The sequence below is a fragment of the Rhamphochromis sp. 'chilingali' genome (assembly GCF_963969265.1).
Source record: "Rhamphochromis sp. 'chilingali' genome assembly, chromosome: 17".
Taxonomy (NCBI): Eukaryota; Metazoa; Chordata; class Actinopteri; order Cichliformes; family Cichlidae; genus Rhamphochromis; species Rhamphochromis sp. 'chilingali'.
Genome location: NC_137944.1, coordinates 32,521,140 through 32,535,775, shown reverse-complemented (window position 1 = coordinate 32,535,775; position 14,636 = coordinate 32,521,140). Strand labels below are relative to the sequence as shown.

Here is a 14,636-nt window from a genome sequence, read left to right as displayed (position 1 = left end):
GCACAGAGCATGACGGTATAGTAATGGTAGCATTAATGGTGTTGTGAAGAACATATTTATGTTTGGAGTTGTTTTAGTCTGAAGAAGATTCAAAGTGAAGAATTAAATAAAGCTGGTCTTAATGGAGGTTTCTTTTGAATTTGATAACCTTGAAGGCCGAGTACAGTCGTCATCCTCACTGTAGAAGCATGATTGGACTTTTATTTATTTAAATACTTTATGCTCTTTGCTCAGAAGAGCCTCGTAGTTTGGTTTGAGGAGGTGATCATGAGCATTTTTTCTTTGCCAACTGTTTTGTGCACAGAGGCAATAATGGGAAGTAACTGCAAACTGAGCAAACAGCTTTTATTTATTTATTTAGTTGTTTATTTTTTTCCAAATAGGAAGTGGAGGATTTTAACTGTAACCACATGAATTTAATCTAGATTAAATAGTCAAACAGTCTATTTGATGTCTTACTGTGCTTTGCTAGGGTCATTTTACAGCTTTCACTGTGTAACATATTTATTTGGATTCTTTTTCTTTCTCCCAAACCAATCTTTCCGTTTACGACTGGCAAAGAAATTTAATTTGTAAATCTGTGGGCACTGCTCATCTCTGACAGCACAGTTTATTAACCATCAGTAAAGATTTACACATAGATTTTTTGCCCCTTCTCAAATGTCGCTTGTTTAGCTTGGTATATAAAGTAGGTTTAACTGCATGTGAGCTAAACTGTATTGAATTGCATTGGATTTCATCAGCCCTAACTTCTAAAATGACAAGTTGAACTTTCAAGATTTCCAGTGGGCTTTTCATATATTACTATTAATTCACAATTAAGTGTTCCCAAGTTGTTTGCATGTGAATAAGGCCACACAGCAGCTAAAAACAGGTTACGTTTTATTTCGCAGTGCCACTTCAGTCAGAGCAGAGATATTTTTGGAAAGGTGTATATCTCCCCGGGGGGGAAAACTCTTCATGTGTTACAGGTGTCGTTCATGCAGCTGTAGCGAGGACTATCACTGCCACTCGATGAGAGTCCCATGAGCCTCTGCGCCCGTCAGCGTGACAGACAGCCCTGCTGCTGATGGAGAGCAAGATTCTGAAGGGCATGAAATGTTTTGCCGAGTTTAAAATGAACCTGCTCACTTCATTAAAGAGTGCAGGCAGGCAACCTGTGGTAACCATCAATCTGCAGTTGATCTGCTCGTCTGTGCAGGCAAGATTTCCCTGATATTGTCATCAATCTGTCATATACGTACAAACTACAACTGCTTTTTCTTTCTTGTGGTTAAGTATTGTAATTTAGACTTATTGTTGAGTCTCTCCTTAAACCTGCCTCGTGTTTCACTGGGTTAATGTGGCAGAATTGTTTTGTTTTGTTCACTTGTCAGTTCATTTTCTTGCTCAAGGAGCACAAGGCTTACAAAGCTCTGTGCTACCACCTGGATTGATGATAACTTGTATGGGCAGTTACAAATATAAAAAAAAAAACAGAATGTGGGAGTAAAGTGGTGGGGTTAATACCCCCCTTGACACCTGTACCTGCAAACTCAGAAGTGTCAAAACTGTCATTCCTCCAGTGGCCACTAGTGGCTGGGTGCAAAGGTTGTTTCCTGTAAATGTCCATGAAAAAATGCCCAACTTCACAGGACAAATAAACAGCTTAGCTATTTTGAGTTGTTGAACTGGAGCCTATCCAGTGTTTCTGTGTTTCTTTTAAAACATTATCTGACAAATATGACTTCCTGTGCAGTTAACAGTATAAGTATTGCTACCAAGATGCCTTCACTGAGCTATTTCTGCTCAGTGCATCTGCAGTAAGCCAACAAGTATTAATTGATGACTTAGTAATGCACCCATTAAAGTCATCACTGGGGACAAAACCCAAGATGCCTGATGCCATGATGCTAATTCAAAGCTTAAAAATGGTAGCCACAAACAAACCCATTCTCAAAGTGTCAGAGTCACAAATTCCATTGTTACCATCATTTTGATCTCAAACACCTGTAAATGTTTGTAACTGCATCTTTTGCAGTTTTACGGCGTTGAGAAAAAAAAATATCCCCAGACAGTCCGACATTACAATTTTTTTTTTTACAAACTATCCAAAAATGAACTTTGGAGTATTTAATACCAGCAACACATTTTGCTGTGACAGAGGCACGAGATATGAGAAACAGCTGGTGATGAAGACACAGCCACAACTCATTTAGTATTCTCGCTCAATACTTACACAATATTAATACATTGTTTTTGTACTTATGACTACACCAACTGCTTTCCATGCATATATTTCACTCGTCTTGATTAGCATGCAATTTAAATGCACTCTGGGGACTTTGGCTTTGCAGACAGCATACCAACACCATCCATCCACCCATTCATCCATCCACAAACAATACTAGATCCAAGTGTACAACAGTATATAAACCTTGAGGGGAAATGTTCAAAATCTGTTTAAAAACCAATAGCCGACGGAACAAATGACTTTCTTTTGGCATTACAAAGATGGAACCATCTGGAACTCCACGTTGTAAAAGATGGTAAGGGTCAAAATGATGGTCTGTGCCCTTGAAAGAACACTATACAGATGGAGAAGGTCTTTAAGTGTTACAGTTAATAGCAGTTAATTTGTGAATGCAATACAGCTGCACACAATTAACAAGCATACAGTAGCAGTAGTTACCAGACGGTTTCTGTAGCTCTGACACAGCTGAGAGTAAAACCCAACTCCACCACACAGTTCCCAGAGGGAACTGTGCCAAAGAGCAGGAGCAGTCAAACAAGCTTGTAGTTAAAAGTTGGACTTCTGCTATTTTATTTCTTTGCTTCACATATTTAAAGTCTCCCTGATTGTGAAGGGCAAACTGTCCTAAATGCAAATGGTAAATTTGGTTATAACCAGTTTGTCAACTCATCCATTGCACCTAATGTCAGTATATTCACAGTCAAACTAGAAATGCAGCCATTTGTGTGACACAGGGTACAATACTACACCTCACTCTCCTCACAAAATATACCAAACAGACATCAATATGGCAGTCTGTGTAAGCTGAAAACATTCCTCCTCCTCCATCGGACATGTAAGTATTACTGCTGCCCTGCATCTGCTGCCTGACATCAATCAGCGTCCACCATCACACTCAAATGTTATTTGTAACATATCTGCGTGTGATAAACCAAACTCTCTATAACTACCAAACTAACTATACTCTGCTGCTGTAATGAACCATTTCAAATGGAAGTCATCTGACTGAACTTAACGAACTTGAGTCTGAGTCAAGACTTTCCACTAAACACTGGAGAAAATATATTAGGTTTTAATCTGCATATAAACAGACTTTTAAAAGCATCTGAAAAGGTTTTCAGTATTTTAATATCATTATTAGCTGGTGTTTTAAGCACCAAGCAGTAGTTTCAACATCAGCAGTGCACAACTCAAAATACTCCCCACAAATCTATCAATTGTTTTCTTACATTAGTGAAGCTCTCACATATTTAAGTTTTGTCTTGAAACAAACAGCCCGTTTTTAAATAAACAACTGCATCAATTCAGTCATACAGAATAAAGGAGCACTAATGGACTAAGACTGAGAACGATGTTGCACAGTTGCTAAATCAGTCAACTATTTGCACGTTCCTTCATTATGCAATTTAATGGTCAATGCAAAGCAAAAACAATGTTTGCTTGACAGCATGATTGCAATGCACTCCAATCAGTCACTAAACTAAAAGACCTAATAGGTCAGCCTTTGACTCTTTGGGGCATGGGTAAATGATCCATGGGGGTGTCTTGTGATTTTTGGCACTGTGACAGTGTCAGCAAGTCCTGTGGGTCGTGTGGGCTGCGGTCTGGGGCCTCTGTGGATTGGTCTTATTTTGGCGGGTCCTGATCGGTTTTGGGTTCTGGGTAGTTTGGACGCCGTCTAAATGCCTTGGGTTCTTCGTGCTGTTCCCTGAGCTATTTCTCACATTGTCGTGCTGGGGGAGGCTGCTGGCACCAGTGTCAGTGAGTGGTCTTTGGAATGAGTGTCCTTGAGCTCTAACAGACAATTAGACAGATCTTATGTGTCAAAGTAGTATGAATGCCAGGGCCAAAGATTTCCCAGCAGCATATTGCATTGTAATGAGATGATCAATATTATTCACTTCACTTGTCAGTGTTTTTAATGTTGTGGCTGATTTGCGAAGTAAATCTTTAGCATTAACAAATGCAGAATGAAACCAGCAGTGAAAACATGGATTTTCTATGTGGAGTTTATCCATCTGTAAAATGTTGCTATAAAAACAAAGCAGCTGTTTTCAGGCCAGAATGACTCAGCTCTCTGGGTTTGCTTTGAATGAGGACATTTGATTAAAACTGTTGGCAACTATTTGCCTTTCCATGCCGTTGCACTGTTTGCTTGTTCACTCTGATGCCAGTCACATTAGATTCTCACATACAGCAAACTTCAAAGTCACCCTCTGTCCCTCGCGCTTCCTGCCACTTACTTGATTCTGTCTGGCACTCGATGGGTCTGGTTGCCGTCGCTCTGACAGTTGCCAGCGTACTGCGCTCGGCTGGTGGCTCCCTGGTCCCTCCGCAGAGCCATTGCCCCATGGGTGAGGACAGAAACACCTTTGGCAATACGCCTGTAGGATTACAAAGAGAACAACATGAGACCGAGAGACTAGATTCGTTTTAAAGGTCTTTTTTTTTTACCTGATGGGGTCCCAGGAAATGCACAGATACTGGAGAGGACAGAGATTTAAGCTTGAAAAACTACTCAAATGCATATGACAACCTGAAATAATGAATGTGAATTCACAAAATAGATGACTCCTCCACTAGGTAAGCTGGAATGTGTACAGTTTTTTTTCAGTATTGTGGGAAACAGTTGTGCTGATTTGACCATTTAATATTCAGTTCAGGTTGTCTCTAGATGATTAGCCTCCCTGATGACCCATTGTAATCCCACTGGACTAATATAACCAGGTAGATTTATTTGATTATTTTATTTACTTTATTTACTTATTTGCTTTCTCCACCCTATATTGTGTACAAATATTACTCATACCAGAAAAGATTTCGTTTCTTAGTCTTTTGCAGATTAATTGAATTACATTAGATCAAGCTACCAGGGCAAAAGAGATTATTCCATGACATATTTATCAGGTAGACATGAGAAAATATACACCTTCCAAAATAATAAAGAACTCTTTTTTTTTAAAATTTCAACTTCTAGAATCCTTTTGCACATGTTCAAGCAAGAGGTGCTGGTTTTTTTCTTATTTAAATACACTGAAATAGAAAAAAAAATATAAGCCTGTTTGATGGTCTCAGAAAACTATCACAACTATCACACTCAGTTCACTCATCATATGAAGGGAATTTTCATCCTTGGCAAAGGAATGTAGCCATTTAGTGCCGTTGTTTAGCTCTGCATTTCTGTTTTTGGTGTCTGAAGTGTCTAACCTACATCTAGTGGAAATCTTTCTACTCCTACATAGCTTGAATTCCAGTAGAATCATAGAGATCGTAACTTTAATGAGGTAAGCAGTGTTATAAAGGCTACTTTATAAATGTGCTTGGATGTCACTCTGGACATTGTAAGTCAGTTTGTAGTCAAGCAGCTGATGAATGTCCTAGTGACAGAAAGGCATAATAAAACAGCTGATAACAAGCCAATCCAAGCACAACTTCAATAAAAAAAACTGAATATCCAGTTTCTAAATTTATTTGTGTGTCAAGTATTCTCAGTTTGACTTAATAAATATTAGCAGACTCGCTCTTTGTCTAAGGAAAATTTAATAATAGATCAGACTTTGATCTGCTGGAAGCTTTCCTGCAGCAAAAGGCACAGCTTTTAATGTGGCTGTAAAGTCAACACTGATTTGTAACTTGCATTAAAAAACAACAACTGCCACGTCTTACATCCTATCACACAGAATGCTGTTATTTATTATGGAAAATCCCCAAAAGTTGATGAAGACTACTTCAGACTGAACAAGTCACTTAAAGAGTGATGAAACGTTTCTCCTACTGAAAATGTTACATCCAAATGAACAGAATCAACTTTTTGGGAGTTCCTTACCTGGTTGATTGAGCATGCATCAACATATTATGTCAAATAAACAGTACATCTTGCTCTAGTCTTGATGACAAGGCCTTCTACCAATCGAGCACGAAATGTGAATGCTGCCAGCTTCATAAAGCATTTCCATAATTCTGCAAATTACCACTTTAAAAAAGCTGGTGAGCAGGACAGTTTTGTAGCCATCACTCTTTCTTTAACGATTTAAATATGTTTAAAAATTTTAATGTGGTCCAAGTGTTAACTTTCTATTATTATGCTATTTTTTTTAAATGATTTGCATTAAAAACCTGTTTTTCCTCAAGACAGGGTCAGATTTTTGATATGCAGTTATTATCGATGTTTTAGGTCAGGTCTTCATTTTACTTTCCACATCCTGAACTTCCCATGACCCTGTGATGTGAGTTTTGTAAGACTTAGGGCCTCGGCCTGCTCATTTTTTATATGACCACAGAAACTTGCCAACATAGACTTTACATTACCATGAACTGATTATGCATGCACCTGAGGCAGAAGATTTCAAGCACAGTTCAAACAAGTATAAGAGGAGTGACTACTCAACAGTCTCCAGCTGTACGCGTCTCTAACAGAGAGTCATGGCTTTAGACCTTTCGGGGCTAACACACTCATGGGGGGTAAAGAATGTAGGCTTTAATAATCACCCACTGGTCTGTTAAATATCATAAACAATCTTCTCATCTATGAGACATACTGTATTTCAGAATTAACTTTTTTTTTTAATGCTTTGAACCAGCAACAGTTTTTGTCCATGTGCCGACTGCAATAATGTATTTCTCTGTGACATGTGGAATACACATTATTTTAAAACAATACATCTCCTTTGAGGGCAGCAGAGGTTGCAGTGGTTAACACCATCACCTCACAGCAGCTGGGGCCTTTCTGTGTGGAGTTGTCCCACTGACTGGGTGGATTCTCTCCTCGTAGTCTGGCTTTCTCTCACAATTCAAAAAATGTCAAGTTAAGTTAACTAGTGATTGGTGGCCTTGGATGACTGGCTCTCTGTGTTAGCCCTGTAATGGACTGGTGACCTGTCTAGTCACTGCCTCTTGCCCATTGCTATATGATAGGCTTCAGCTCCCTGCGACCCTGAATTGGAAGGATGGATGACCTCTAAAGTGTCCGGCTCTTGGTTTCTGTGAAACAGGTTGCTGTGATGAGCTAATGTAAAGTCAAGAATGTTATCAAGGACAGTTCACAGAATTTACAACTTCAGTATCCGTACAATAGCCACAAATCCTTTTGTGGCTCACCCTTTGAAGTGAACCCTTCACAGGGCCAGTGGCTGCTCTTTCTCTGTACTTCACAGCCTCTTAGTACTTTTATAATTTTCCTAAGTTGCTTGTCAGCGCTGATATAATAAATTCCTTTGTGACTAATACAGAATGACAGTGCAGTTGGTCTTCTGCTCACATCCCAGTCATTAGGATTTTTACGTCCTCCATTTTTGCATTTCTGTCATCTCTTTTTTGGGTTTAAATTTTCTAAATTTTGCAGCAATGTCAACCATATCATAGCTACAGTGACAGCGCTTTTTGTGGCCATGAATTACAAAGTAAATGATTTGCGAGTTGTACAATGATAACATTTCTTTGTTGAATGGATTATCAAATAATACTTTTGGTATTTAGAAAAGCTCTATGAAATATCCATCATAAGCAGCAGCAGAAGTGTGGAAAACACTCAAAAGTATCAAACGCATAAACACCGATATAGTGACGGGGTTATTTTTCAGATTCATTCCATATACAACTGGAGAAGACATATATAGTGCATCCAATAATTGAAACATGGCAACAGTGTAAACACTCAGCTCCAGGCTTCAATTACTAATCACTGAGCGGAAACCATGATGATTGCTCACTCCATCCAGGTAGAAACCTCACACTAGATATCAAGGAAGATGGGCTTCGTTTAGTATGGAGCTGTTTTCAATATTTAATGTAAATCTTGATCGTGGCTCAAGAGTTGGGAGTTCGCCTTGTAATTGGAAGGTCGCCGGTTCGAGCCACGGCTCGGACAGTCTCTGTCGTTGTGTCCTTGGGCAAGACACTTCATCTACTCCCTACTGGTGCTGGCCGATATGGCAGCCTCGCCATGTGTATATGAGTGAAGTGCATGTTAACCTTAACTTAATGCACTTGTCTTTTCGACTCTGTAACTGTAGTGCAATATGTGTGGTAACTAGTTGAAATGAAATTATAAACATTCGTTCTACATTGTAATCTTTATGTTGGAGAATGGATTAATAGGATTTAGACAGTCAGAATAGCCACTCCATGTACATCTTATAACATATGTAGCCTCGTTCTTGGGATGCAGCACCTGTTTCAGTATGAACTCTGCCACTGGAAGTGGTGACAAGTGAACTGCTCACTTGGACTGTCCTTCTAGTCTGGGCGTACATTTTACAAGGACAGTGACACGATACATTAAAAAAACTGACTGAAAAGGTAGAAAAGGATCCTGGATTTCACAGGAGCCAAGATGACTGGTAGACAGTGAAGGTAGAAAGATGGCGAGTGAAGTGAACATTCTCCAGGTGATATATGGAATCACATTGAAGGCTGTGTCGTCATGTTGTGTAAAATGTTTTGTATCCAGGGAAATCTCTTTGACCTTGTTTGGATTTATGTTGCAACTAAATTTTATATTTGCATAATTGAACTATATAAAGAGTTAGAACCACCACACATTTCACATTATGAGGTGCGGCAGACATGAGTTTAAAGGTAATAAAGAAAAATCAATAGAGAATTGTATCTTTCACCTGGATACACTCGGTCAATTTATTTCGATTAGATTGGATGTAAATGTTATGATCCCAGTGAAGAGATCAGGTCATTCTTACAGAGAGTGCATCATGAATCATCATCATTTTTGAAAAACACAATGTCTCTTTTCACTGTTATGCTGATGATATTCAAATCTACCTTCACCTGACTGGGGATGCTTTATCCTCACCACATCCTCTGTTTGACTGTCTGAGTGATGTCAAGGACTGGTTATCACGTAACTTTCTTACTTTAAATGGAAAGAAGACAGAAATTATTGTTTTTGACCGAAATATGCCTCTGGGACAATTGACTGGCACATTGGGGCCTGTTGCTAACTACCTTACTGATACTGCCAGGAATCTTGGAGTTTTCATGGATAGTTCCTTCAAATTTGACAAACAGGTCTCTACTGTGGTAAAAACTAGCTTTCATCAACTACGCCTAATCTCTAAGGCTAAACCCTACATACCACACAAAGATATGGAGAAACTCATTCATGCTTTCATTACGTCAAGACTGGACTATTGTAACTCACTCTACTTGGGTCTACAATCTTCTCTTCTGCAGCGTCTGCAGCTGGTCCAGAATGCCGCAGCATGTCTCTTGACCGGCACTAGAAAGTTTGACTCTATCACCCCTGTTCTGAAAAATTTACACTGGCTTCCTATCAAATATCGAATTGATTTTAAAATTCTATTGTTTACTTATAAAATTTTAAACAATATGGCACCTGACTACTTAGCTGATCTCCTCTGTCTGTACAGCCCTCAGAGAGCACTAAGATCATCGGGCCAACTGCTCTTGGTGCAACCTAGGTCTCGGCTGAAGACCAGAGGAGACCGTGCCTTTGCCGTTGCTGCACCCAGGCTATGGAATACTCTCCCTCTTCATATTCACGCGTCAGATTCCATTCAGTCTTTTAAATCACGTTTAAAAACGTATTTGTTTGATCTGGCATTTAAGGCGAATTAGGGTAATTTACATCTGGCTCTGTATTTAGATTATGTAATTATCTTATATTTTATATATTTGTAATTTATATTTTATTGTGATTTTATTTGTACTGCGATTTTACTGGAAAGCACTTTGGTGTACCTCGGTCTAAAAAATGTGCTATATAAATAAATTTTGATTGATTTTTTTTGATTGATGAACATGCAGGTGGTTGTAAAATTAAACTGTGTACTCATGTGCAAAAAGTGTGCTTTTCAGGGATGAAGAGAAGAATATTTATCTTCTCATGTATTTTTTAATCATAAGGTTTCTCCATCTTCAAGGCTTCGTACAGAAAAACTAAATGAATTCTCAATTCAGCAGAGAGAAAAGAAACTACAAAATTGATAATGCATAAAGTTTCAGCACTAGAAGCAGTCTGCTGAAACATAACATATACTTTATATAGGATCACAAAATGAGGTAAAAGTCTTTAGCTACAGATTCCTAATTAAAGAAATGTAACATTTTAACAAGGATCAGCAGTACAGTAGCAGCACTAATTGATGTGCTTTAACATTTGAGCAATTTTGTCATTTTACTCAAGGTTTTACTGATTTGGGGATTTTCACATATGAGCTGCTTGGAAAATCATATTACACCAAAAATAAAGGTTTTTCACAGAGTATAGACATGAATGCTCTTAGAATGGGATGTGTTATAAAAACAGAAAAAAAAACCTAGAATTTTTTACGTGAGTGAAGCTTTGCACTTGTTCCACTGCAACACGTAAAAAGCATCAAACTGAGCAGACCATAAATGTTAAAGTTTTACTGCGAATATAAAAACATAGATCCAGGTGGATATCCACATGTTGAGATTAAAAAAACAAGACATCTTTTCAGGTCATTGGAAAGCTGTATGGAAAAAAAGGCTGTTTTTTTTTTTTAATCAAAATTTGTTTGAAAGGACATTTCATCCTCGTCAACACTCCTCTTGATTATTCTTGTTGTAAACCAGCACTACTCCATCAACTAACGGACAGCCCCAACAGGATAGGGACAATAGGTTTCAACTGAGGCTTAATATTAATCTGTGTATCTGGAGTCAGTGTTGTGCAGCAGATCACAACAATTTCACACAGAATTGAAACATCTATTAAATTTCACTTTCAAACCAGATTTAATTCAATTTTAGTCGCAGTGGTTGTTTACCATTTAGATGTATTTTAGATCTCTAATAAACAGAAAAGAGTAAACATGACTCTATGACTGAAGTTAGGTAAAATTCAGGTCTCTGTAAAAGCCTTAAAATATTACTATCCATCTTTAATTTTCCAGACATAATAAAATGTATTTTTCTTTTTCCTTTCTTCAAAGACTGTGACTGACCAATCAGATCAAGCCCACAAAACAAAGTGCATGGATGTCTGGTGTCCGGTGTGTAGTGGATATGACAGATCTCACTGCATCTGGTGTTCACTTTCATTCTGTTTCTAAAAAGGGTTGTCTGGATAATGTCATGTAATCATGAGGCATTGGTAATAAGAGGCATACTAATTACTTTGATTCAGTGGAGTATCTGATCAAATCTCAGTATGCAAATCAGGTACTAGGTTGAGCTAGTAGCATTGTCAACAAATATGACACATCCTTATGTGGCTTCAGTGTCTTGTCAATTTTTCTTTCACCATGGAGGGTGAAAGAAGACTTTAATCAGGCTTTGTGTTAGCACTTCACATAACAGTTGAAGAGTTGACACAAACTAATATCTTGTACTGTTCTGACCTGGTTTTACATGAATCAAAGCCAAACTATGCCAGGTAGAGCTGTGTGTCATCGACATAGCAGTGGAAATGACATATTTATGGATTATATGGCCAATAGCAGATGGACAACAAACAGGAGGGGCTCGGGAGATCATTAGTAGTAATTAAAACTGGCTAAGATTTGAACTTTATGAATTAATGATGAGGGCTGTTTAAGGGCATGCCAATGATTCCCATAGAGATTTGTCTTTCAGCAAGTATGCTGTGTGTTTTAGTATTACAGAGCCAGACATGGATGAGAACACTTAAGAGTCAAATGCAACACATTTAACCTTATCCACAGATTCATTGAACCCGCAGAAGCCCTGTTTGAAGCCCCCGCAGCCTGTGAACCCCTGATATTTTAAATCCTGGGTTCGTACCTGCGTGGCTCATCCCTCCACCCCTGTGGCCGGATGGCAAACAAGGCCTTTGGAAGCCCCTCCAGACCCAACCCGGATAGGGCTGGTCCCACAGCAAACCACATATGGCTGGGCCCGGCCTGACCCGCTGCCCAAGCTGCCCGGAAAATGAGCTCAGCCTCTTCCAGGGAGCAGTACAGAAGGCGGACCTGGAGGAAGAGAAAAAGAGGAAGACAGTTACTGCAGTGGGTGGATGAGAGAAGGAAGAGAAAAGAAGAGGCAGAAAAAAAAGATTTTTCTTCCTCCCCATTTCTTGCTGCGTGGTCCTATAATACACTTTCATGATTTCTTTACTAAAATAGATTATATTCAAATATAAATCAAGGCACTTGGTACACTTACACATTCATACTTCACTTTATTTTTTCAGAACACAGTGAACTGCACTTGAAAAATGATGCCTCTTGGTCTGCTTGCATTTTCTCTTCATACATTATTAAAAAGGGGGAATTGAATGGAGGGGGGGCAACATTAAAGAGACAAAGTGAGAGTAAGAAAACACAAAACTCGAGGAGTGCGAGACGGAGGACAGCAGCTGTGTGTGTGGTTGATGAGGGCACTTCAGATGATTACTCAGGAAGCACTTTGGGAGAATTTGCGCCACAGTTTTGTAAGACAATTGAAGAGGTTATAAAACTGAAATTAGCCAAAACCAAAATGTGAAATGCTTTACTAACACACAGGGAGAGCAGCAGGCGAGTAGTGTGTGGATCCTGCCACATGCTGCACATTCACCGCCGAGGATGGCGAGATGACGCTGATCCCTCCTACCCAGTTGACAGCAAATGGGATCAAAGTCGGCATGAGGTCCATGCTCACACTCAGTCTCTATCAATCACATCCTCTGAACAGTCAGCATATATTTAGCCTTCATATGGCATCTGCAAGCTCGAATTTTATCACTCTTTCTCTGAAATTAAAAGTGTTCTCCTCCTCTGATTTCTAAGGAAGAAGTTGGCTTCCCTGCTTGCTGTCATCCCTCACAAAAATATGTAATTTGTTATAATTTTCTCCCATCAATCACTTTGTTAGCACAGGTGACTCATTTTTCAAATGTTGGACATCTCATTTTGGAAGAGAACATTTCATTTAGATCCCTGTGGGTCGTCATATTTTATCATGACAGAGCTTAACTGCGTCAACATCCAGGTCGAAGTGAAAGTCCCCTACAAAAATAGTGAATTTACACCATATATATGGCGTATATATATATACACACACACATATAATCATATTTTTTGGCAGTGCTAGTATGAGTAATTACACGACTTACCTACGTACTAATAATCTCAGCAGTCAAAGTGTCCATTATAAAAAACAGCTTTCATCTACCTTAGCAGGACCCAATGCACTTTTATTTATTATGAAACAGTTACGGTAACAATCCTCTGTGTTAAATACAACATTTTAACAGGTTTCAGCTCATTGTTTAGGTTTTTCAGTTGCTCTTACCATTCTTTACTCTCACTGTGCACTGGATATTCTACACATTACACCTACAGGAACTGTCCAGCTATGAAAAGCCCTGACACAAAGCTCCCAGCACACAATGCTTCTGCTGTTGTTAATGCTAGAGGAGGTTTGGAGTTAGGTTGTCCAGTCAGCACAACACTGTCCCTCAACAACCCCGCTCTAGCCAGAGTTTCCAGGTGACGTCAAAGCTACTGGGACACGCCCACCTGGCAGACAAAAACAGTGCTCTGGTCCTTTGCTCTGCAGCCATCCTTTGAACGTCTTCAAGTTTAAACTTGACCAAAATGCCTGATAGTTGCTGTCCTATCAGATACACTCATCACGCCAATCATTGCTTCTCCACAGCAACCCTGGCTGTCAGCGACGGCTCATTAAACTGTAGGATTGATACTCTGTCAGCTTTACTGTTATGACACTGTAAATGTCCAAGTCAACAAAACTAAAATTTACGTGTGGTAGCCCGTTTAAGATAGCTATGTAGTGCTTTACTTTACTAATAAATGAAGAACAATTCCTTGTTCTTCACCTCCAACATAGTGGCATTATTTACCCATCCAGATTAAAAATACATGGAGCTGTCCATACTGTGAAAACTTCATCCTGGCAGCAGGTAAAGTCAGCAAATCTCTAGAAGATACCTGTAGATGTCACTAAACTCCAGCTCTGGAAAAGACATCGCCAGGGATTTAAATAAAGCTGATGGGCAGAATATGGATCACAGTTCCCAAAATTTGTAGTTTTTCTTCATGAGGTGAAAAGGAGAGGTGAAAAAATCCCTACTTTACTCCAGCAGTACTATCTACTGTTTATGCTTAAAGGTGGAGCACTGCTTTGTCTGCCAGGGCAGTGAGTCGGTCACGTGACTGAAAATGATGGATAACTTTCCAGTGAGCTGGTGTGAGTCTTAGGAGCACTTCCACTTTGCTGAATTTCTTCACACCTTGATAATCAATGATCAGCAGTAAGGGATATTATTGCAAACTGACTTCTTGCACTACGCTTGAATCCATTGAGCCCATTCTTTTACAAATGTTTGCAAAGGTGATTTTACTTGACAGACTGTTTGGCACTGCATTGGCCTCATAGCTGAGTTAGACAGTCAAATGTGGTAGTTTACTGCTGTTCAGAGGGTACATTTGTCCAGCAG

General features: G+C 39.2%; 1 protein-coding gene across 1 annotated transcript in view; it reads right to left on the bottom strand.

Annotated features, from left to right (window-relative positions):
• grin2da (glutamate receptor, ionotropic, N-methyl D-aspartate 2D, a) overlaps nucleotides 1-14,636 on the bottom strand; it is a 162,268-nt gene that overhangs the window by 124,030 nt on the left and 23,602 nt on the right. The window contains exons 5-6 of the mRNA XM_080864011.1: nucleotides 11,978-12,165; nucleotides 4,477-4,617 (exon numbers count right to left, since the gene is read on the bottom strand). Of these exons, the coding sequence (XP_080720137.1) occupies nucleotides 4,477-4,617; nucleotides 11,978-12,165 (329 nt within the window). The remainder of the gene's footprint in view (nucleotides 1-4,476; nucleotides 4,618-11,977; nucleotides 12,166-14,636) is intronic.